This window comes from Somniosus microcephalus, chromosome 16, assembly GCF_052327205.1.
Source record: "Somniosus microcephalus isolate GS21.2 chromosome 16, FLI_Smic_1.0, whole genome shotgun sequence".
NCBI classification, from domain to species: Eukaryota; Metazoa; Chordata; class Chondrichthyes; order Squaliformes; family Somniosidae; genus Somniosus; species Somniosus microcephalus.
The window spans coordinates 47,130,653-47,156,519 of record NC_141002.1 but is presented as its reverse complement, the minus strand read 5'-3'; the positions used below and the strand labels follow the sequence as shown (position 1 = coordinate 47,156,519).

The window sequence follows — 25,867 nt, the reverse complement described above, 5'->3', positions numbered from 1 at the left end:
TCATTCGGAAACAGTTCAGGCCAACCAGCCGTTGGAGCCTCTGTGGCTGTCTCTGCTCCTAGCAACAGTTGATCTGTGTGTCTTCTCCAGACGACGTCCTCAGCAGTCTCAACCGTGTAAGACACAGGGCCCATCTGCGCGATCACCGTAGCAGGAACCCATTTCGGTCCAGTGTTGTAGTTTCGAGCTAGGACGTGCTCTCCCGGATGAAACCGTCTCTCCTTGGCTCTTTTCTCTCTCTTTTCAACTTGAGCTTGTTGTTGACGATGGACAACCTGCTCTGCCCTTGGAGGTTTGAGTCAGTCAAAACTTGTCCGCAACTGCCTCTTCATCCTGAGCGAAGCGGGGGAAGTTTTGGTTGTGGCATGCGGCTCGTTCCTGTAGGACAACAGGAAGCTGTTCAGACGTTGGTGGATTGAGCCCTGACCTTGCGATGCCTTCAAGGCATGCTTCAAAGTTTGCATGAACTTTTCTGCCTGGCCGTTAGTAGAGGGATGATAGGGCGCAGACCTGATGTGTTGGACACCATTCACAAGCAGGAAGGTTGCAAACTCCTGTGATACAAATTGTGGACCATTGTCACTTACGAGTTGTTCCAGTGAGCCATAACGGCTGAACATCTCACCAAGTTTCTCAATTGTTTTCTCTGCCGTGGTAGACCTCATCACAGCGACCTCCGGCCATTTGCTACGAGCGTCCACAACCACCATAAACATATTCCCTTCGAAAGGACCGGCGAAGTCCACATATACTCGCTGCCACACTTCTGCTGGCCAATCCCAGGGGTGTAGGGTTGCCAGCTGTGGAACATTCCGGACCCTTTGACATGGGGAACATGTTTTGGCTTTCTCCTCAATATTCCCATCGAGACCTGGCCACCAGAAGTAGCTTCTTGCCATTTCCTTCATCCGAACCATCCCACTGTGGCCTGTATGAAGTTGTTGCAGTATAGGTTCCCTCAGAGGTGGCGGAATGATGACACGGCGTCCCCAAAGAAGACAACCTGCCTGGACGGAGAGCTCATTTCTTTTTGAAATGTAAGGTTTCAAACTAGGAGAATCTCCTATCGCTCTCCCTCGAATGACATCGTCCATTACCTCAGACAGGACTGGATCGTTGCGGGTGTACCTTCGCACCTGAACTGCAGTGACAGGTGCTCCCTCCACTTGTCTAAAGTAGAAGATGTCTATCTGACGAGGCTCTGGGGGAGTAACAGGCAAGGGTAGCCTCGAGAGACCGTCTGTGTTGCCGTGCAAGTCTGATTTGCGATATTTGATGTCGTATGTGTGTCCTGACAACAGTAAAGCCCACCTTTGCATCCTGCTTGCAGCGAGAGACGGAATTCCGGTGTGGGCCCGAAGATTGAAGTCAATGGACGGTGGTCTGTCAGGAGTGTGAACCTTCTCCCAAACAGGTACTGATGAAATTTTCGAATTCCCAAAACGATTCCCAAGGCCTCGCGCTCGATCTGCGCATAGTTACTCTTGGCCTTGTTCAAGGTGCGTGATGCGAAGGCGATAGGTTTCTCTTCACCCGAAGGCATGATGTGGGATATGACTGCTCCCACACCATATGGTGATGCAGCACATGCTAGCTGCATGGGTAGCTTTGGGTCGAAGTGTGTCAGGACCTCCGAATTCAGCAATGCTTTCTTTGCTTGGGCGAAAGCTTCGTTACACAGTTCAGTCCATTTCCATGTTCTGCCTTGACATAGCAACTGATGTAACGGCTTCAGCAATGTTGCTAAGTCTAGAATAAACTTCCCATAGTAGTTAAGTAGCCCCAGAAATGAACGTAACTGGCTCACATTCTAGGGTGCTGGGGCCTCCACGATCGCCTTGACCTTTGACGGTGCCTTATGCAGGCCAGTAGCGTCAATCACATGCCCCAGGTACTCAACTGAAGACTGAAAGAATTCACATTTGTCTTTACGAACTCTGAGTCCGTACTCTTTCAGTCGTTGTAGTGTCGCATCCAAGTTCAGAAGATGATCCTCCTCATTTGTCCCAGTGACAAGGATGTCATCCAGGTAGTACTGGACTCCTGGCAGTCCACTCAAAATCTGATCCATTGCCCTTTGGAATAGAGCAGGGGCCGACGTAATTCCAAACGGAAGACGGCAGTACCTGTATAGCCCCTTGTGTGTCACAATTGTCAGCAGCTCCTTTGATTTGTCATCGACATGCATTTGTAGATAAGCCTGGCATAAGTCTATTTTGCTGAACATTTGCCCTCCGGCCAGGCCCGTAAAAAGATCATCAATGAGGGGAAGAGGGTACTGTTCCACAGACAGCACCGGGTTAATAGTCACTTTAAAATCCCCGCAGATTCGAACAGATCCATCCTTTTTCAGGACAGGAACAATGGGTGTGGCCCATTTGATCACGCTCACAGGCTCCAGGACTCCATTCTCGACTAAGGCCTCCAAGTTAGCCTCAACTTTTGGCCTAATTGCATAGGGTACAGGTTGGGCTTTGTGAACCTTCGGCTTGCTGTCAGGTTTAATGTCCAGTCTCACACTGATCTTTTTCATGCTCCCAAGTTCCCCATTGAAGAGTTCTGCATGTTTGTTTAACACTGCAGTCAGACATGACTCCCCTTTTGACATCATGCGGACTGCAGGCCAGTCCAGCGTGATTTTCTCTAGCCACGCACGTCCCAGTAGCGATGGGTAATTTCCCTTTACCACATATAGTGGCAGTTTTGCAGTCTGTCCGTTCAATTTAACTGTCACCTCAATGACGCCTCTCATGGCCACAGGTTCGCCGGTATACGTCTTTAGCACAATGTTTGTTGGCTGAAGGGGAAGATGCTTTAGCATTTTGTTGTAGACAGTGTCTGAAACAAGGGACACAGCCACGCCTGTGTCCACCTCCATCTGCACTGATTGTCCCTCCACCAGTGGTGACACCCAGTAGCCATTTGAACCACCTGCAACCGTCAGTATATGTACCTCTTCCTCCTCAGAGGTGTCGCTCCCCTCTGTTTTGCTTGTTCCATCATACTGCACTGAATGAACGCTCTTTTTCCTCTCTTGTCCAAATACAGACATTTTGCTTCCATGCTTCCCAGCTCTGTCTGTTCTTTTTTTACCTCTACAGGCGCGTTCAATGTGACCCTTTTTGCCACAATTTCGGCATTCCAGCTCCGTACACCAGCAGTCATTAGCATGATGGCCCGTTTTCCCACAACGGTAACATATGCCGTTCCGCGCACCTTTAGGCTCAGACGACACCTTGTGAACTCTCCCTGTTGAACTCAACTGGTGAGCCTCCTTTTCCGCCATCTCCATGGAGACACTAACTTCAATGGCCTTTTCAAGAGTAAGGTTGTCCTCAGTAAGAAGGCGCTTCAGTGTGGCTGCATTTTGCAGACCACACACAAGTCTGTCTCTAATGGTGTCATTCAGCACCTCCTTGAACTGGCAGTGTTCCGACAACCTTTTTAAAGCAGCAATAAACATCGTCGCTGATTCCCCCTCCTCTTGATTCCATTTGTGAAATCTAAATCTCTCAGCAATAACCAGAGGTTTTGGTGAAAAATGTGCTCCAAGAATTTCCACTAGTTGCTTATATGTTTTAGTTCCTGGCTTATCTGGCTGCACGAGGCTGCGAAGTAAATTGAAAGTCTTCGGCCTGATTACACTCAAAAAGGTAGGCACGACCTTTTCATTTGCCACCGCATTCGCCAATACAAAATAGTCAAAACGTTCCGTATATGCGCTCCATTGCTCCACATTTTCATCAAAATCACCGATGTTTCCTAATATAGTAGCCATCTCACGTTTCAAATTAAATTTTCTGTTTTACTCACTGCACCCGTAACGTACGCAGATTCATCCGCTCCTCGTCGCCACTTGTTGTGTCGGTACCTTTCTACCTAGACACAATTTAGGACTCAGAACTCAGAGATTCAAACATGAAGTGCTTTATTGGAAGGAAAGGAAGTTCTGGCAAGTTCCGAACAAAGAGAGCTAAACTTAACCAAGAGAATACCCAACCATTTATCTCCTGTGACAGTGCCACCACAGGTGGGAGGAGAACACACAATAGAACACACAATACATAACACTGTGGAATACTCCCAATAGCATGATCATACCCTTTTTGCTCCTCAACTCTAACCAAATGGATTCTGTCCTTGTCCCCTCCCTTTCCAACACTACAATGACTTCCTTAATCAGCACTGCCACCCCACCTCCATTTTTTTCCTTCCTTATCTTTTCTGAACACCTTGTACCCTTGAATATTAAGTGCCCAGTCCTCCCGTTTTTGAGCCACGTTTCCGTTATTGCCACAACATCATATTGCCACATAGCTAATTGTGCTTGTAGCTCACCAACTTTATTCACCACACTTTGTGCATTTACATACATGCATTCTAAACCCATTTTTGAATTTTTCGTAGTCTTTCTTAGTCTGCTCCTATCTAATATGGTACTACTTCCGCCTCTAGTACTACTTTCTTCTCTAGTACTATCCAACACACTCACTCTTTTATGCACCTTATTCTACTCCTATATGCTGGTGCCAATCCCCCTGCCAAGTCCTCAGCATGCATTTGAAATATTAGGATGGCAAGACCATGGCAGAATAAGAGGGTTAAAATGCCAATGAAAAATTAGCAGCAGTACGAGTAATGCAACACGAAAGACTGGTGCATCTAGCATTAACTCCAGATGCCTTCTGAGTGCGACAACGACACCATTTCTTAAACAGGTAAACCACATCTGCAAAGTAACCATGCCCAAATGACCTTTTGTGAAGCCCAATATTTGTCAGCCAAATCTGGGACTGTGGTGGTTACAGTACTTGCTTTCAGCCACATCCTCCTGCGCCTGGTGTGGCGGGGGATATCAGTTCCATAATTTGCCTGCATTCCTGGAGTCCTTGATATAGGGCATGCAGCGCCTGGTCTGTAAAACTAGCTTTTGTCACTCTCACATCCAAGTCAGCAGCAATTTTGCTGAATATATAGATGGCTTTGCCTTTCCAGTGCTATTTCAGGTGATGAACTATGTCTTAATTGCAGTTTGAAGCTAAGTAAGAAAAGCAGTGCTCTCCCTTTTAACTGGCTGGTCCACTGTGTGTAATATTAACTCCATGGCATTTTAACAGCTATAGTGTGTGAAATGCATCACATAATCACAACTGCTTTTCTGCTTTCTCAGTGTTGTGATTTCAGATGATGCTTTACATCGTGGTTTTGGAATGAAGAACCCCCACTGCTGTACCATACTTGGGTGTGCATCAGTGATTGTTCCACAGTGCAGCCTATAACAGCTGGCTTCTTACTATAACATCTTAAAATGCACCATTTATTTTAGTACCACTTCATTGCCATAAGTACTGATAATTTACTATCTACAATAAATGTTGCATACAGGTTTTGCCATCAGTAAATTGTAAACCTTTTTACAGTGTGGCATCGACATTACTCATGCCCTTGTTACAGTTATGGGGCAGGCAAATGGGACTACCTCATTCACAGCAGCCACATTACACTGCTCGTACACAGAGGTGAGACCTTCCCCTCTCTCCCTTGCAAACCAAGGCACCGATATTTACGGGGAGGCAGGGAGGGTGTGGGGGAAGCCTAAATAGGCCGAAGAATCAGGCAATGCCGGGGATGTGGAGGTCCTGCCGAACTTAACTGCAGAAACTCATCATCATTTTTTGGATCCGTTTTCTGCCCGGCAGCCACCAAATTGACAGTAGGTCGGCAGCTAGGGTAGGAAATCCAGCGGCAGGAGGCTGCAGTTGGGGCCCTTGGGGATGGTCCTCGGCAATCAGGCAGGGGGAAATGCGGCCATCGGAGCGGGTGCGGGGGAAGGTCAGACATCGTGGTGGGTGGGGGGGTGGGGGGAAGGGGGGAAGGTCTGATATCGTGGCTGGAGGGGGGAGGTCGGCGAGAGGTCACAATCGGCATGGGTGGGGGAGGCCGAAGGCTTCCTTGAGGGGTCGGGGGAGCAGTCCTGCTCCTCGTGGCCCATAAGGAGTGCTGGAAAAGGCGCTTACCCTGTGAAGCCGGCAACGCCTGCCACTCCTTCACTGTCGGGTTTTCTGACCCCATTAAAAATGGCAATGGGCGCATGCGCGGCGGGTTAGGAACACATTTCATGCATTTGACCGTTTAACCACCACACCCCCAACCCTCTCCCGGCCGTTGTGGGGGGAGGGGTGTTAATATCGAGGACCAAGAGTGTCACTGAGCATGCAGAGTGGCGCTCTAATTTGCAGAGGAAACTATAACACCAATTTGTATTCATATAAAGATTTTCACACAGTGATCTTTACTGAAACATTACAGAAAGGTGGACACCAAGCACGAGAGAAAAGGGAGAGATTAACAGGGCTAGGGAGGGATATGAACACATGGTCAAACATACTCTTAAGGAGTATTTTTAAAGCAGGAGGGAGTTCCATGGGTGGTACGAGGTGGCTGAAGGAATAGTCACTGATGGTGGAGTGAAAGTAGCAAGGAACGAGAACTGGATTGGTGTCAGAGGAATGAATGGTGGATTTTGTGTGGGGAAAGGACACAGGCTATAGGGTTATGGATAGCTAAAGTTTGTGGAGGGTGAAGATAGGGAGGCTGGCAAGGAGAGCATTCTGAAAGTTAAGCATTGAAGCGATGAAGGCATGAGCCAGGGCAGAAGTGGCCAACCCGCAGCTCGTGAGCAGCATTCGCTGCTTTTATCCCTGAACTGCGGTTCTTTCCCTAATATTCGAACTGCCTGTTGTATGGCTTCTCCTCTTTGATTAGCTGAACCAACATGAATTGCTGCTGGCTGTTGCTGACTGGGCTGCCAATGGAGTTATGTGTTCAGCACTAAGGAGTGGCAATAGGAAGGAAAGAGGAGAAAATGAGGGCTGGGAAATGATATCCAGTGAGGACAGTCAAGCAGAGAGTGGCAGAGACCAACTGGGAGCCAGGTCCAATGGCAGCTAGGTGCCTCTCAATTGGGAAGAAGTGGGAAAACACAGAGGGAGAGTAACTGTTCAGTCACTCTCATGCACCTCATTAAGCCTGGAGCAGGTCCCTTGTCCATCTCTTTGGCTGCAGAGCCTGCACAGCTTGGTGAAACCAAACAGTAGAGGAAAGATTACATTAAAAAGGGGACATACCTGCAAGGAAGGAAAAAATAGAAATTTGTTTCATTGGAGGGCAATAATCTTTATCTGCTAGCAACCTCTGGGTTACTGGTCCTGCAGCGTTAATTTCAAGCTCTTGTCTTTCATGTGTTGTGATTGGTTTGATATGCAGTGTATTGCACATGGTAAATTGAAGACCAGAGGGCCCTCTAATGAGTGAAAGCATCCTGTAGCAATTATACTCCAGGGTCTCCTCATATTGATTGCTATATCTAGAAAAGGAATATTCCAGAGAGTCTGAAATAAAAGCAGCAGTAACATTAACACACCAACTTGAGTGTTTATTGAACATAAAATGTTGAGTGACAGTTTTAGAAATAAAAGTGTGTTACAAACCTGAAGAGCAACAGAACAGCCTGTGGAAAGGTTTGGAAATTGTTGTTCCTGTTGATGTGAGTCCTATCAATCATTGCAATCTTACCAAACACCTACAATAATGAAACAAACAAAATCATATCAATCGATTATCGACCTTATTTGTGTTTTTCTATTTTGTCCCTCAGCAACATCATCTAAAACCATAACATCAGATTCCACATGTACGCTGACGACACACAGCTCTACCTCACCACCATCTCTTTCAACCCCTTCACTGCTGATGATTTGTCATGCTGCTTGTCTGACATCAGTACTGGATGAGTAGAAATTTCCTCCAATTAAATATTGGGAAGCTAGAAGCCATTGTCTTCGGCTCCTGCCACAAACTCCGTTCCCTAGCTTCTAATTCGAAGTACCTCCTTGGCCACTGTCAGATGTTAAACGAGACTATTTGCAACCTTGCATCCTATTTGATCCACAGCTGAGCTTCTGATCCCATATCGTTTCCATCACCAACTCCGGAATATTGCCCGTCTCCGCCCCTGCCTCATTCCATCTGCTGCTTCAGCCCATCATCCATGCTTTTGTTACCTCCAGACTCGACTATTTCAATGCTGTCCTGGCTGCCTCCCACCTTGCACCGTCCATAAACTTGAGCTCATCCAAAACTCTGCTGCCCGTATCCTAACTCGCACTAAATTCTGTTCACCCATCACCCCTGTTCACTGACCTATATTGACTCCTGGACCAGTAATTGCTCAAATTTAAAATTCTCATCGTGTTCAAATCCCTCCATGGCCTTGCCCCATCATATCTCCGTAACCTCCTCCAGATCTACAACCTCCGAGAACTCTAGTTTCCTCAGTTTCTGGCCTCTTGTGGATCCCCAATTTTCTTCGCTCCACCATTGGTAGCTGTGCCTTCTGCTGTCTAGGCTCTAAGCTTTGGAATTCCCTCCCTAAACCACTCCACCTCTCTCTCCTCCTTTAAGATGCTTCTTAAAACCTATGTCTTTGACCAAGCTTTTGGTCATCTGACCTAATATCTCCTTATGTGGTTCGCTGTCAGATTTTGTCTGATAATGTTCCTATGATGTACCTTGGGGCATTTTATTATGTTAAAGGTGCTACATATATTCAAGTTGTTGTAGTATTTTTTTGATTTAATTCTCAAAATACAGCAGCCAGATATTTTCTGAAGACATTGTGTGTTTTGAATACCTGGTGCTTGTGGGAGGAACGCATTAATATATCCAAGTTTCTTAGCATAACTGTGCTTGTGCTAGAAACAGTTTGCATGAATGGATTGATACAGATTCTTTTGTTTTGGATTCTAGGAATTAGATGGGGAGAAACCACTACCTACCAGTCATCATGTCAGATGGGGCTGTTGTCATTCATGGTGAGAGGAGTGCTTGTTGTTTTGGGGAGGGGGGCAGGTCAGGGTGGGGGCGGTTTCTACTGGGTAAATCTTCAAGACAGATCCTGGATTGCTTGATATTTCTCACATTCCAGACGGAGGCTGAACATAATTTGCTCTGATTGAATCATTGTGGGATATATGCCAATCATAAGTTTGTTGTGGTGGGCTGTACTTCGCCACAGGAAGGGAGATGCATCTTCTTGCACCTATTGCGACAGTTGTGCGAGCTTGCTCAAGCTATCTACTATTTACTAATTCCATACAATTTAACTATATACTATATTGGATAAAACATCAAATATTTAATATCATATAAACAAAACACAATAAAGACTGCAGCCAGTCAGCACATTATGCTTTCCTTGCTGTGTGCTCATCACATGTTTCTATACAATATATGGATTGATACTGAACAAGCTTGGTGCTGTATTATGGTACATAGCCACTTACTTGCATTCCAATCACAGCATAGATGAAGAATAGCATAACTATCAGAAGAGCAACATATGGCAGTGCCTGCAACAAAAGGGAAAGCACCATTAACTGACCTTATTTAACAGCTGGCTCTAATGCCTCTACTACTGGGAAGATAATACCTGGTAAATGGTGCTGAAGATAGAGACTAGAGGTTTCTGCCTTCTGGTGATATAAAGTTGCTGCGATCTCGGTGGGTGGGTGGTGAAGGAATATGAGATAAGACCCATTTCTACTGGGTCTCTGCCTATTTTTTGTGGGTCCTAAAATCCAGATTGTGGGGGGAGGCAGTTAGGTGAGCATTTAGTGTGGTGATGATCAGAGAGAGGGTTGGATCACAAAACTATTATGAAGAATTATACTATTGATAACTTAACAGTATTTGTGATCACTTACCCATAAGAACTCTTCCATTCTATAAAGAGCAAAATAGGGTGCCCATCAACTGTTATAAAAAGTTTGCTAATTACAATAATTGGCCAGATTTTGCAGTCAGTGGTGAACAAGCAGCACTAACCGTTCATGACAATTACACTTGCCCGCAGACTTTCTATGGAGTTTTGCACTGGAAATTGCTGTGATTAGAAAGCCATTTCAGCGTAGCGCCCTCTACAGGGGGTCTTGGACCTGTGTGAACAGGGCAAACAACTGTGTACCTTCTTAACCAATCAGATTGAAAAATTATTACTGAGCAGCACACAGTCTGTACCAGGAAGTATAAGTTAAAGAATATTTAATGCAATGCCAAATCATGCACAGAAAACAAAATAGAGAGAGGGAAAAGACGATGGGATTAAGAGGGAGAGAGATAAAAGAGAAAGAAAGAAAAAGATAAAAAATGGTTAATTTTTTAATTTTTTTAAATTTCCAACAATAATTAAAATCTGTAGGAATGAGACTCCACACTTTTAAAAGTTAATTTTCAGTGCAGAAAAGTTGTCTGGCAGTAATTAATACTTATCAGACCTTTAAAAATTTACTGACACTGGAATGTACAAGCCCTAACTTTTTCTGGCGAGTTTAGTCTGTATCTATCACATAAGTACAGCAATGTCACGCCGTTCCATGTGTTTCAATGCCGAGTCTCTTGGCGAGATACAGGTATAGTGCAGCTTCTGTGGGGGCAGGGCAACTCGGACAGCAGCTTCATGATTTCCACATTTATCTATGCATGTGTGGTCGGCAGAAGTTGCTGTCCGATTTACTCTTTAATAATGGAGCGCTGATAGCCTCAAAATCCGGGCTATTGCCTTTTGTGAGTTAATCCTTAGTAGAGATTTCCTCATTAGCAATTGTAATAAAAAAAATTTTTTAAACAAAATTCACAAACCTGTTGAATAGTTACGTGACTACCAATGTAGTTTTTCTTCTAGTTATTTTTTATATTTAAAGTTTACCACATTTCATCACAATCGGTAGAATTGAAAAGCAAACACCTTATTATGGGGTAAATTTAGCACTCTCGTGATCCCAGTACAGAGCATTGTTTAAAAGGATGCAGACTGGGGAATCAGCACAACAGTAATGTAACCCTTTCTCCGCCCAAACTCCTTTTGAGTGTGACTACATGCTGGGAGCATGGGATTACGAAATTAACTTAATATCCTAAGTTGCTACACATAATCTTATATATGAGCCTGATTTTCTGATCAGTGTTATTTTAAAACCAATGGCAGCCCTCTTATTTTAAATGAGCTACAGCCAGTGTTACAATAATGCCAATCAGAAATTGCAAGCTTTAGGTGGTGACCTCCACTGTCTTAGATAGGCAGTAGATAGGGCTTTAAACTAATAAGGGGGGGGGGGAGGGATCAGATAAGGGTAAATTTACAAGTCTGAAGGGAAAAGTCAAGGCTGTAGAGCAGAGTAGCGATTTGGGTAAAATCAAGCAGATTGTGTCAGGAAGGGACAAAGGGGGAGAAATTGGGTGAGTAGCGCCACTTGTTAGCGCCTAAAGAGGCAGGCAGTGGCTGTAGCGCCACTGGCTGCGCCTCCCGCGATATTGAGTTGGGGCGATAATGGTGGCGTTAGCCTTTTGCGCTGCGCCGCCACCGATGACGTCATCGGTGTGCGCAGCGCCCCGTTCGCGATATTTGGTAGCGAACGGCGCAGTTGCGCCGTTCGCTACCCGCGCCCGGTTCACGGGGCCTTACTGTGCCGGCAGTGGCGCAAGTTAAGGTGGAGGTGCGGGCAGCCGCCTTTTTCGGCGGCCACCTGCCAGCACCTCCGTCCCCGGCCTCCTAACCCCACCCCCCGCGGCATTGCCAGCTGTTTCCTGAGAGCCCGGCACTTCTCCTTGGTGCCTGGCTCTTTTGCCGGCACTCGTGATCGGGGCTCGTGCTGTTGCAGGCACCTCCCCCTTAACAGTGGGAGGAAGGCCTGCAGTACCGCAGCGTGCCATGCTGCAGCGTGTGGTGCTGCGGCACGTTGCACTGCGATATTCAGTTTCAGCGCCCTAAGAGGGACGCGGAGCGCCTCAAGCCTCGCCCCGTGTCCCTCGAGGGGCAATGAAACTGAATATCTGATGATCGCTGAAGCCTCGAACGCTGCGCTAAATCCTGCGCTCAGGTGACTTTTGTGCCACTTTGGCACCCCAACCCAATTTCTAGGCCAAAGAGTTTAATAACGGTAATATGGTAATAGTGACGAAGGCCACATCAGGGGAAAATAGTATAAAGTAAAAATTAAAGCATTCGTAACAAGATAGATGAATTAATGGCACAAATAGAGATAAATGGGTTTGATTTAACAGCCATTACTGAGTCGTGGTTGCAGGATGACCAAGGTTGGGAACTAAATATTCCAGGGTACTTGACTTTGAGGAAAGATAGGCAAAATGGAACAGAGGGTGGGGTGGCCCTGATAATAAAGGATGAGATAAATGCAGTTGGGGGAAAGGATCTTAGCCCAGAAAATCAGGATGTAGAATCAGTATGGGTGGAGCTACGAAATAACAAGGGCAGAAAACACTGGTGGGAGTCGTTTATAGGCCCCCTAACAGTAATCATAGTGTTGGATAGAGTATAAATCAGAAAATTAGAGGAGCATGTAACAAGGGTAATGCAGTAATCATGGGGGACCTTAATCTCCAAACCAAATTGGCAAAAGTAGTTTGAAGGATGAGTTCACGAAATGCATTCGAGACCATTTTCTAGAACAATATGTTGAGGAACCAACTAGGGAACAGGCTAGGTTAGATCTAGTATTGTGTAATGAGACAGGCGTAATTAGTAATCTTATAGTGAAGGATCCTCTGAGGAAGAGTGATCAGAATATGATAGAATTTCATATTAAGTTCGAGAGTGATGTGGTTAAGTCCGAAACTAGGGTCTTAAATTTAAACAAAGCCAATTACAGAGGTATGAGGGGGCGAGTTGGCTGAGGTTGATTGGGAAATTAGATTAAAAGATATGATGGTAGATAAGCAATGGCAAACTTTTAAAGAAATAACTCATAATTCTCAATACATTCCCTTGAGAAATAAAATCTTCACTGGAAAAGTGGCACAGCCATGGCTAACTAGAGAAATTAAGGATAGTATTAGATTAAAAGAAGAAGCTTACAATGTTGCCATGAACAGTTGTAAGCCTGAGGATTGGGAGGGTTTTAAGAATCAGCAAAGGATGACCAATAAATTGATAAAGAGGGAGAAAATAGAATGAGAGAGTAAACTAGCAAGAAATATAAAAAAGATTGTAAGAGGTTTTGCAAGTATGTAAAAAGGAAGGGATTAGTGAAAGTAAACGTGGGTCCCTTAGAGTCAGAGACAGGAGAAATTATAATGGGGAATAAGGAATTGGCAGAGACGCTAAACAAATATTTTGTGTCTGTCTTTACAGTAGAAGACACAATGAACAATTGTGGGGAACCAAGGGTCTAATGAGAGTAAGGAACTTAAAGTAATTAATATTAGTAAAATAAAAGTACTAGAGAAAATAATGGGATAAAAACTAATAAATCCCCTGGACCTGATGGCCTACATCCTAGGGTTCTAAAAGAGGTGGCTGCAGAGATAGCGGATGCATTGGTTGTGATCTTCCAAAATTCTCTAGATTCTAGAATGGTCGCAAATATAACCCCGCTGTTCAAGAAAGAAGGGAGAGAGAAAACAGAGAACTATAGGCCAGTTAGCCTGACTCAGTAGTAGGGAAAATGCTAGAATCAATTATTAAAGATGTGGTACGATAGCAAAATACTGCAGATGCTGGAAATCCGAAATAACAACAGAAAATGCTGGAAAAACTCAGCAGGCCAGGCAACATCCATGGAGAGAAAATAGAGTCAACGTTTCGGGTCAAAACCCTTTGTCAAGACTGAAAAAGCACAGGAAATGAAATAGATTAAAAGGCATGTTTGGGGGCTGGGAGACAACAAAGGAGAAGTGAAGAGACATTAAGAGGTATTCAAAACGAGACAAGATGGCGATAGGACTAGTGGAGACAAAAGACAGCTCTAGATAAGGTGTGAAATGCGCTGGCAGAATGGGAGACAGCTGCCATGTGGGAGAGAAAAAAAGGGGGTGGGGGAAGGGCCAAAACAAAGGTGTGGATAAAAAATAAGTAAAAATGTAATGGGGGCCGAGGGTATGATCTGAAATTGTTGAACTCGATATTGAGTCCGGATGGCTGTAAACTGCCTAATCGGAAGATGAGCTGCTGTTCCTTGAGCTTACGCTGAGCTTCCATGGAACAATGCAAGAGCCCAAGTACAGTGAGGTCTGAGTGGGAATGGGGCGGTGAATTAAAATGACAGGCGACTGGAAGCTCGGCGTCATCCTTCCGGACTGAACGGAGGTGTTCCGCAAAGCGGTCACCCAATCTGCATTTGGTCTCCCCAATGTAGAGCAGACCACATCGTGAGCAGCGAATACAGTATACTAGATTGCAAGAAGTACAAGTAAATCGCTGTTTCACCTGGAAGGGGTGTTTGGGGCCCTGGACAGCGGGAAGGGGGGGAGGTATAAGGGCAGGTGTTGCATCTCCTGCGCTTGCACGGGAAGGTGCTGGGCGAAGGGGAAGGGGTGCTGGGGGTGATAGAGGAGTGGACTAGGGTGTCTCAGAGGGAGCGGTCCCTACGGAATGCTGAAAGGGGAGGGGAGGGGAAGATGCGTTTGGTGGTGGGATCACTTTGGAGGTGGTGGAAATGGCGGAGGATGATCCATTGAATGTGGAGGCTGGTGGGGTGAAAGATGAGGACGAGGGGAACCCAATCGTGGTTCCGGGAGGGAGGGGCAGGGGTGAGGGCAGAAGTGCGGGAGATAGAACGGATACGGTCGAGGGCCGTGTCAACCACGGTAGAGGGGAATCCTCGGTTGAGGAAAAAGGAAGACATGTCGGAAGCACTGGTGTGGAAGGTGGCATCGTTGGAGCAGATGCGGCGGAGACAGAGAAACTGGGAGAATGGAATAGAGTCCTTACAGGAGGCGGGGTAGGAGGAAGTGTAGTCCAGGTGGCTGTGGGGGTCAGTGGGCTTGTAGTGAATGTTGGTCAATAACCTATCCCCAGAGATGGAGACGGAGAAGTCGAGGAAGGGAAGGGAAGAGTCGGAGATGGACCATGTGAAGGTGAGGGAAGGGTGGAAATTAGAGGCAAAGTGAATGAAATTGTCTAGTTCAGGGCGAGAGCAGGAAACGGCACCGATACAGTCATCAATGTACCGAAAAAAGAGGTGAGGGAGGGGACCCGAGTAGGACTGGAACAAAGAGTGTTCCACATATCCCACGAAAAGGCAGGCATAGCTAGGACCCATGCAGGTACCCATAGCAACACCTTTGATTTGGAGGAAATGAGTGGAGTCAAAGGAGAAGTTGTTCAATGTGAGAACAAGTTCAGCCAGGCGGAGGAGGGTAGTGGTAGATGGGGACTGGTCGGGCCTCTGTTCAAGGAGGAAGCGGAGTGCCCTCAGGCCATCCTGGTGGGGGATGGAGGTGTAGAGGGATTGTACGTCCATAGTGAAAAGGAGGCGGTTGGGGCCAAGAAACTGTTAAAGTGGCGGATGGCGTCCGAAGAGTCGCGGATGTAGGTGGGAAGAGACTGGACAAGGGGAGAAAAAATAGAGTCGAGATGGGAAGAGATAAGTTTCGTGGGGCAAGAACAGGCTGAAACGATGGGTCTGCCAGGGCAGTCCTGTTTGTGGATCTTGGGAAGGAGGCACAGCCCGCTTCTACCTCCAAACGCATCTTCCCCTCCCCTTTCAGCATTCCGTAGGGACCGCTCCCTCTGAGACACCCTAGTCCACTCCTCTATCACCCCCAGCACCCCTTCCCCTTCGCCCGGCACCTTCCCGTGCAAGCGCAGGAGATGCAACACCTGCCCTTATACCTCCCCCCTTCCCACTGTCCAGGGCCCCAAACACCCCTTCCAGGTGAAACAGCGATTTACTTGTACTTCTTTCAATCTAGTATACTGTATTCGCTGCTCACGATGCGGTCTCCTCTACATTGGGGAGACCAAACACAGATTGGGTGACCGCTTTGCGGAACACCTCCATTCAGTTCGTAAGGATGACGCCGAGCTTCCGGTCGCCTGTCATTTTAATTCACCGCCCCATTCCCACTCAGACCTCACTGTACTTGGGCTCTTGCATTGTTCCATGGAAGCTCAATGTAAGCTCGAGGAACAGCAGCTCATCTTCCGATTAGGCACTTTACAGCCTTCCGGACTCAATATCGAGTTCAACAATTTCAGATCATACCCTCGGCCCCCATTACATTTTTACTTATATTTTTTATCCACACCTTTGTTTTGGCCCTTCCCCCCCCCGCCTATTTTTCTCTCCCACATGGCAGCTGTCTCCCATTCTGCCAGCGCATTTCACACCTAATCTAGAGCCGTCTTTTGTCTCCACTAGTCCTATCACCATCTTGTCTCGTTTTGAATACCCCTTAATGTCTCTTCACTTCTCTTTTGTTCTCTCCCAGCCCCCAAACATGCCTTTTAATCTATTTCATTTCCTGTGCTTTTTCAGTCTTGACAAAGGGTTTTGACCCGAAACGTTGACTCTATTTTCTCTCCACAGATGTTGCCTGACCTGCTGAGTTTTTCCAGCATTTTCTGTTGTTATTAAAGATGTGGTAACAGGGCACTTGGAAAATCACAATATGATTAGACAGAGTCAACATGGTATAATGAAAGGGAAATTATGTTTGTCAAATCTATTATAGAGTTTTTTGAAGGTGTAATTAGTAGGGTAGATAATGGGGAACCAGTGAATGTAGCATATTTAGATTTTCATAAGGTGCCGCATAAGAGGTTGTTACACAAGGTTAGGGCTCATGGAATTGGAGTAATATATTAGCATGGACAGAAAGAGAGTAGGAATAAGTGAGTCATTTTCGGAATGGCAGGGTGTAATTAGTGGAGTGCCGCAAGGATCACTGTTTGGGCCTCAGCTATTTACAATCTATAACAATTGGCCAGAATTTGAGGAGGACGCAAAGAGGCTGCAAAGGGCTATAGACCGATTAAGTGATTGGGCAAGAAGGTGGCAGTATAATGTGGGGAAATATGAGGTTAATCACTTTGGTAGGAAGAATGAAAAAGCAGAATATTTTTTAAAAGGTGAGAGATTAGTAAATGTTGGTATTCAGAGGGATTTGGGGGTCTTTGTACACAAATCACAAAGTTAACATGCAGGTACAGCAAGCAATTAGGAAGGCAAGGTATGTTAGCCTTTGTTGCAAGGGGGTTGGAGTATAAGAGTAAGGAAGTCTTGCTGCAATTATATAGGTCTTTGGTGAGACCACATCTGCAGTACTGTGTACAGTTTTCGTCTCCGTACCCAAGGAAGGATATACTTGCATTAGAGGGGGTACAACGAAGGTTCACTAGATTGATTCCTGGGATGAAAGGGCTGTCCTCTGAGGACCTATATTCTCTGGAGTGTAGAAGAATGAGAGGTGATCTCATTGAAACGTATAAAATTCTTAGAGGGCTTGACAGGGTAGAGGCTGTTTCCCCTGGCTGGAGAGTCTACAACTAGGGGTCATAATCTCAGGATAAGGGGTCAGCCATTTAGGACTGAGATTATGAGAAATTTCTTCACTCAGAAGGTTGTGAATCTTTGGAATTCTCTACCCCAGAGGGCTGTGGATGCTCAATTGATAAGTATATTCAAGACTGAGATTGTTAGATTTTTGGGCACTAAAGGAATCAAGGGATATGAGGATAGGGCGGGAAAGTGCTGTTGATGTAGAAGTTCAGCCATGATCGTATTGAATGGCAGCACAGTATGGCCTACCCCTGCTCCTAATTCTTAAGCTCTTATGTCTTGCTGCGTCACACAGTTATTTCTTCCGCCAGCCTCAAGTGAGATTGCAGACCAGAAGAATTTTTTTCCTTATAAAATTATGTATATGTGGAACAGATCAAATGCTTTATTTAAATAAATGTTTGCAAATTTATTGATGCAGCTAAAGTCAGCGGATGTTAAGTCTGATGAAACTCATCACTTTAACAGTCCTGCGACTTTAAAACTGTACGTTTGCTTCTGACCACAATACTTAAATAACTTTAGATTTTCTTTCTATCAAATTCAGCTGATCTTCAAAGGAGAATATCTGTGTGTTAGCAAATTATGCAGGATTTAAAAACTTCACTGACTCCAACTTCATCAAAACTTCAACAATGAAAATATCAACACTTAACAAATGTGACTTAAAGGAGCATTGCTTCACAACTGAAACCATTAATACTTCAGTGATTTGATGTCCTGTGTCTATCCAAACAGGTTGGATTAAAGATGTTATTTGTTGCCCTTAAAAAAAATGATTGACCTGCCACAAACATTATTTTAGAATCAAGACATGAAATAACTAAGATGGCCCATTAAACCTTTGGTATAGCACCACAGAAACTAATCTTTTTAAACGCTGATTTATGAAGTTCTTGAAAAAAATGTGTCTCGCTGCTAAAAATGCAACCCTGAACATTCCAGTGATCTCTTGTTAAAAAAGGCCTTATTTAGGCTGCGTCTGTGGAAGATAAGCTCCTTGAAATAGACAGTCTGCTATGAGCATACCATAAAAAGACTACCAAAGTAAACTAACCACTTTCTGTTGTAACTAGATACTGAAAAGAAAAAATGTTGTAACTATGGCAAGCAAAACAGAAGGATACTATAAACTACAAATACAGCTTTCAATACGTTTTCTCACCTGAAATGATTTGATAAAAGTCCACAGCAGTGTTCGGATTCCCTCACCTCGACTTAGCAGTTTCACCAAGCGCATCACCCGAAATAGACGGAAGAAGGTAATGGAAATCCTCGAGTTTTCGTCTGAATTCTGGGGTACCTCACAGAAAATAACAGGTCACAAAACATATTGAAAAGTGGCAACTATTGATAATTACTGAAACCAGAGCTCAGACCCATCAGCTTTCTGGTGACTTTAAATTTTTAAAAATGGCTTTAATAATTTAATGCAAAACATATATAATAGCTAGTTATTAGAACTGTTAACCCATTCACCACCAAAGATACCACTTGCCATCATCCCACTCTGTAGCATTTTGTCCAGAATTATACCAGACAATACCATTATTGCAGCTGTACAGAATGGATACAGGCTGCAGCACGTGACATCAGCGTTCACTGAATATGTTAAGCAGAAAATGTGCAGACATATATACAAACACAGACACACACACACAGGCCAGTGTTTTGTGATTAATTGATTTTAATGGGTATTTCATTGCTTTGCCACATCACCCAGCTTTCTCCCATTCCAAGTATAATAGAATCATAGAAACTTACAGCACAGGAGGCCATTCGGCCCGTCGTGTCTATGCTGGCTCTTTGAAAGAGCTTAGTCCCACATCCCTGCTTTTTGTCCGTAACCCTGTAAGTTTATTACTTTTTATTACTAAAATATACTACCTCACATTAAACTCCATCTGCCACACTTTAGCCCAATACATCTACTTATCAATATCCCCCTGCAGCTTCCTTTCATCCTATTTTAGCATCATCTGCAAATTCAGATAGCACTTCCTCTAGCACTATATGCAAATCATTGGTGAACATATTGAACTGAAGTAGTCCCAGAACAGAACCCTGTGGGACATTTCTACCAGACTGCCAACCACCGAGAAACTTCCCTTAGTTCCTACTCTGTTTCCTCTCTTCTAAAGAGTTTTTAATCCAATTTACTGCCCTCCCTCCAATCCCTTATCCCTTAAATATTCTCCAACAGTCTCTTGTGTGGTATCTTGTTAAAGGCTTTCACAAAGTCCTTGTACATCACATCCATTGAATTACCCCATCCACCATATTTGTCACTTCCTCAAAAAATTCTTAAGTTTGTCAAATACAATCTTCCGTTTTCAAATATCCTTCTCACTTTATATGAAACGTTAGAAATTTTGAGGAAAGCTAATAAAAGTTCTGTTTCTTGCAAGAATTAGCAATTAATTTTCCATCCTTCCCAGAAAACAATTGGTTAGAATTAAAGTATCTCATTGGCCAGAATTTTCTGTACCTGGGCGGGTCGGGTACGGGCGGTCGCCATTCCACTTCTGAGATCAACTTTCATTTAATGGCGCCTATTAAGGCAGCCCTGCACATTACCCGGCCCTATTAAATGGTGCAGGTCTGATGATGTCATCCATGACGCATTTTCTGCTGGGATATTTAAAGGAGCCATGGCCACATTGCATTTGAAGGTTCACCTAGGATTGTGCAGGCACTGTACTGCACCATTGGAATGTTCCAAACACTTGGAAACATGACTGCACAGAGGCAGAGGGCTATACCCGGGTTGTCAGATGACTCCCTCCATATGCTTGTGGAGGGAGTGAGAGCAGGCGGATGGGCGGAAGAGACCTCCCCAGCAGACCAAAGGAGCCTGGCTCCAAATAGCAGAGGAGGTCAACAGCAGAGATGTTATCAGGAAGACCTGGGTGCAGTGCCGGAAATGCTTCAAGATCATATTAGATCAGGAAAGATGAGTGCAAAGACACACTCAACTTCATCCTGCTGTGCCTCTCATCACATCCCCATCACTCTGCCTTCCCAAGCCTGCTCCTGTACATCATTACTCACACCAACATACCTTGCACGTCCACCCATCCCTTTTTCTCTAGCTAGATTATCACATCCCCATCTGACTAATTCCCGACCCGCTCCAAGTTATTTCAAATATCCCTCCCGACCTGCCTCCATTCCCACCCACACGGACATCAGAAAATTTTGGCCATTGTGTTTTGAGGATAACTTAAAAAAAATAACAATATTGCGTTTGTCCTATGGTAACATATCTGAAAGGGGCTTTTCCAAAAAGGGGATCACTGCCACTTTAAAATGGAGTAGTGACATAGAGAACATAAGAAATAGGAGCAGGAGGAGGCCATTCGGCCCCTCGCGCCTGCTCCGCCATTTAATGAGATCATGGCTGATCCGATTGTGGCCTCAACTCCAATTTCCTGCCTGTTCTCCATAACCCTTGACTTCCATAAGAGTGTACACCACTGGTAATAATTAGTAACTTGTGGTAAGTAATAAAAGTGTGACCTTTTTTCAGAAGTAAGAGTGCTGAGCATTCACTGTTTATGCTCAGTGAATTTTATGCAGCTCTTTATTTTATACTTTTTGCCTCTGCCAAATTCATTGCTAATTCTGAAAATGTCTGATAGGAAGTGCGCAAGAGTAGTCTTGGGATGCTCCACTTTGATTTATCCTGCTTGGAAATTCACTTGCCTGACTGAGATCAGGAGCTTGTCTGTAAAGGGAGGGAACTGTGAGTATAAACCTGAGTCCAATGATTTGTACCAGTAGACAATCCCTTGAATGCCTCTAATGTGGAGCCCTGGGTGCAGTTGTGTATAGTTCAATATTATGTCACAGATAGAAAATAATACGGACGTCACTCACAAAAAACAAATAAATTAGACCTGAACACTTCAACAATACTTTACATCGCACATTTTCTCTTTTATTACCTGCAATCATAAACAGGACTTAATCTTACCAAGGCAAATTGACTATTTTATCGAAATGTAACCAGAAAACTTTATGGGATCCAATCTCCTTACAATCCATTGCATAGTCACACAACTGAAAGAAATGTGTCACAAATTATACACAGTGACAAAATAGTGCATGCTCCACAGTATTCTAACACAAACTATAGGACCATGATGCAGGCAGTTTCAAAAGACAGTGCACAAAAACAAACAGAAAACATGCAGTAGTTGAGGAACGAGACCTGCAGCATATTTGTCTTACCATGGGGGTGGAAGTGGATGGGATATTCTCAGCTGGCTTTAAAGAAAGGCAGATAGAGATGAGCTGTAATAAGACTAGCAGTGAGACAGCATTTCCGCTACATCGCTGCACATGTCTGTATGCTAACAAAGCAGCCACAACATCAAGGAAGGGCATTTCACAGCTGTTTTTTTCTGAAACACTTCAACTAGAACTAATAGATTATTACTTCCCCTTCAACGAGTTGTGATATTTCAAGTCCGGTCTTATTCTTGTTGGTCATTTCCATTTTTCAATTTACTTAAAGGGACTTCATAATAGCATTGGTGGAGTTTCCTAGGACAGCCAGCTCTAAAAACTCTGCTCAGACCTTTTGTATCCATTGCAGGTGAAAGGCTGCAAGGCAGCATGAGATGTCTTCTGTACTGTGAACTATTGTGATGTAGATGGTTATCTTAGATTTTTAATTTATTTTCTCAGTAATTTTATACAACAATTTTCTCTCCTCCTCTCATCCTCTGAAGGCCTCTTTGCTGGTGTATGGTTCTGCAGGTACCACTGCTGCACCGCAGTATTTCACCCCCAATCTAGATGATGGGTCTAAAGCAGAGTTTTCACAGCTGGCTTTTCCAGAAAATTCCCCCAATTCACCTCTGCTACCTTGCCCAAATGGCCGTTATTCATATGTAAGCCGGCTATTTGGGCACAGAGACATCACAGGCCCAATATCTTGGCCTTACCTGATGTCCACATACATGCTTTTCCACCATGGGTCACTGGATAGTGATCAGGAGTGGGAACCCTGACTGATTCTTTCCTCACTAACCCAGGGTGATAATGCCAATTGTAGTGCCCATCACCTCCCCTGCTGGGGTAGCTAATTCAACCTTGGATATAGAAGAACATTTCTGTGGTAGGTATTAATGTTGATACAGGGACAACAAAGCTTTACTGGCCATGTCATTGGGCATTTATGCTTACAAGTCTGGTAAAATGACACAGAAATCCCTTTAATTGTACCAGACAGGAGTATGGCTTACTGCACTGATCACAGGGAAAATACTATCAAACAGAGGAAAACAAACAAAATACAACAATCTCTCTCATCTTCAAGAATGAACAAAATTTATGTTTTTTTTTTTACAGAGGGTGTAAGTGCTGCAGCTGTAACTGTTTAACAGTTAGATCTTCAACTTATGTACTCATGTACATCAATATAGACTTACACCGGATCCAATATGGACTCCAATTCAGCTACAAAAAACATGTCAGTACCTTGCTCATTGTTTAGGAATTGAAAATTAGGATACATTCTAAATCCAATGCCTATTATCTAAGTTAAGGTACTGATTTAATTTTGAATGTTGATTATCCTAATGGGAAACTGTTCATCCATTCACAGGGAATAATTTGGCTCTTTATACTCTGCCCCTCCCCCATTTAATTTTTTTATATATGGGTAGGAAAATAAGTGTATTGTTCAAATTTATAATGAAATCTTGAATGCATCATCCATATTTTGGCTATGCTAAGATACAATTTTAATTCCTTTTTATTGCTCTTTATGTTTTTTGTTAATCGTATCTCCACTTTTGGCTTTATTATCTCCCTTTTTATAGCTTTCCTATATTCATTATATTGGCTCTGGCTTTCTTTGCAATTATCAATCCTGTAAGTGCTAAATGTTTCTTTTTTAATTTAAAATTTCCATGAACTTCAGCCTTTGATACACTCCCTTTCTTCTTTACTGGAATATGCTTGGTGTGTACCCTTCAATCTCCTACTTAAATGTTTGCCACTGCTGAACTACAGTTCTATTCAATCTGGGCAAGGTCCCTTTTTATTTTATTCTAATTTGCTTTTTTCAGTGAAGTACCCTTGTCCTTGATTTTTCCTTTTCATTTTCTATTCTTACACTGAATCAAATTATTTTTTGGTCACTTCTTTCCAAATGTCCCCCTACTTTTATGTTATCTACTTGTTCCACTTCATTGCCTAGAACTAGGTCAAGTAGTGCTTCCTTCTGTGTTGTAGGAGCATATCTTAAATCAACCTCCTAACTTAGTTTAGAGGACTTGAATTTTATTCTTCCCAACATGAACCCTGACTTTTCACTGATTTCCTTCCATTCCAAAAGATTCTGCAGCTGCAATTAATAGAAAACAGTCCTGAATACATACCAAAAATAATACTCCTCTTTCTCATGGCAAACCTCTCCCTCTCCCAGTATACGTTTGGATAATTAAATCTCCTATAATTTTAATTCTATTGTTAATACATCTGTCTAATTGTGTACAAATTTCATGCTCAATTTTCTTTGCACGGTTTGGTGGTCTATAATAAACTCCCAGTAACACATCCAATCCTTTACTCGATTCAAAGGGATTCTGTTTGGACCATTTCTCCATTTAATTACTTACACTTTAGTGCAATGTTATTGTGTCTAATTAATATTGCTACCCTTCTTCCCTTCTCTACTCCCCATGAAAATGTTATACTCACTTATGTAATTGCCATTCCTGAGTGAGCCGCAGCCATGTTTCAGTTACGATTATATCATGATTTTCTATTTTAATCAATGTCTCTAGGTTTTATTTATCATACCATTTGCATTAATATAGATACATTTTAGTTTTTATTCCCTTCTTTTCACATTTTTTGGCATTCCACCCCCCCCCCATCCTGATTTTTTTTTTAATATCCCCTTTCAACTTTTCTACCTCCTTATTACCTGTACATCTAAGGCTTACTTTCCTTTCAAACATCTGCTCTTCACTCTGGCTTTTCCACTCTCCATGTCACATTAGTTTAATCCCTCTACTGCCAGTCTAGTTAACCTCCCTTGGAGAATTCTGGTCCCAGCTCTGTTCATCTACGGTACAGCTCAATCCTATCCCGGAACTGGTCCGAATGCCACAAGAGTCTGAATCCTCTCCGACACCACACCTCTAGCCATGCATTGACTAATTTGGTTATTCCTGTACTGGTCTGCATGTGGTATTTGTAGTAATTGTAAGGATATTACTTTTGAGGTCCTGCCTACCTCCTAACTGCAGGAACTCTTGTTGCAGGACCTGACTCCTAGGGGGAGAAATTTGGTATCACCCGGTTTGGGGCGCAATTAATAATAATAATAATAAATCAACTTTATTGTCATTGTTAGTGCACAAGTGCAGTACAACGAAATGTAGGCTTGCGGCTCCCGAGAGTGTACATTTAGATTAAGACATTTAAACATTCAACATTCATTTGGCTTGTAATACATTAACATAAACATAACCATAATAAAGTGCATTGGCAGATGTGCAGGCTTTAGAGTTTATTTGTGGAGTTCAGTAGGATGACAGCCCTGGGAAAGAAGCTGTTTCTAAATCTAGTCGTTCGGGTGCGAATGCATCTGTAGCGTCTCCCAGATGGCAGGAGGGTGAACAGACTGTGGCTGGGGTGGGTAGGGTCTTTGATGATGGTCCGTGACCTCCGTAAACAGCGTTTCTGGTATATGTGCTCTATGGTCAGTAGCCGGGTGCCGGTAATGCGTTGGGCAGTTTTGATTACCCGCTGCAGGGCTTTCCGGTCATAGTAGCTACAGCTGCCATACCATACTGTAATACAATTCGTCAGGATGCTCTCTATTGTGCAGCGGTAAAAGTTAGAGAGGATCAGGGGTGACAGGTTACATCCCTTCAGCCTCCTTAGGAAATTTAGGCGCTGCTGGGCCTTCTTCACCAGCGAGGAGGTATTGAGGGACCAGGAGAGGTCTTCCGTGATGTGGACTCCGAGGAACTTAAAGCTGTCCACCCTTTCCACCACAGACCCATAGATGTGGATGGGGGTGTGACTTCTGCCTTTAGACTTCCTGAAGTCCACAATGATTTCTTTGGTTTTCTTGATGTTAAGGGCCAGGTTGTTATCGGCGTACCACTTCACGAGATGCTGGACCTCCTCCCTGTAGGCTGACTCATTGTTGTTGGTGATCTGGCCTACTACCGTGGTATCATCCGCAAACTTGATGATGGTGTTGGAACCATGAACAGCCACACAGTCGTGGGTGAAGAGGGAGTAGAGGAGGGGGCTCAGCACACATCCTTGTGGGGCCCCCATGTTCAGGGTTAGGCGGGGGGGGGTAGGGGGAGGGAGGTGTGGTTACCTAATTTGACAGACTGGGGTCTGTTTGTTAGGAAGTCCAGGGTCCAGTTGCAGAGGGAAGTGTTCAGGCCAAGAGTGTGGAGTTTGGTAGCCAGCTTGTTGGGGACGATAGTGTTGAATGCTGAGCTGTAGTCTATGAACAGCATTCTGAT

General features: G+C 44.2%; 1 protein-coding gene across 1 annotated transcript in view; it reads right to left on the bottom strand.

The window, feature by feature from the left end:
* LOC147106123 (voltage-dependent L-type calcium channel subunit alpha-1C-like) overlaps positions 1-25,867 on the bottom strand; it is a 531,473-nt gene that overhangs the window by 81,200 nt on the left and 424,406 nt on the right. Inside the window, exons 29-31 of the mRNA XM_086008919.1 lie at positions 18,523-18,651; positions 9,345-9,410; positions 7,491-7,582 (exon numbers count right to left, since the gene is read on the bottom strand). Coding sequence (XP_085865045.1) covers positions 7,491-7,582; positions 9,345-9,410; positions 18,523-18,651 — 287 coding nt within the window. The remainder of the gene's footprint in view (positions 1-7,490; positions 7,583-9,344; positions 9,411-18,522; positions 18,652-25,867) is intronic.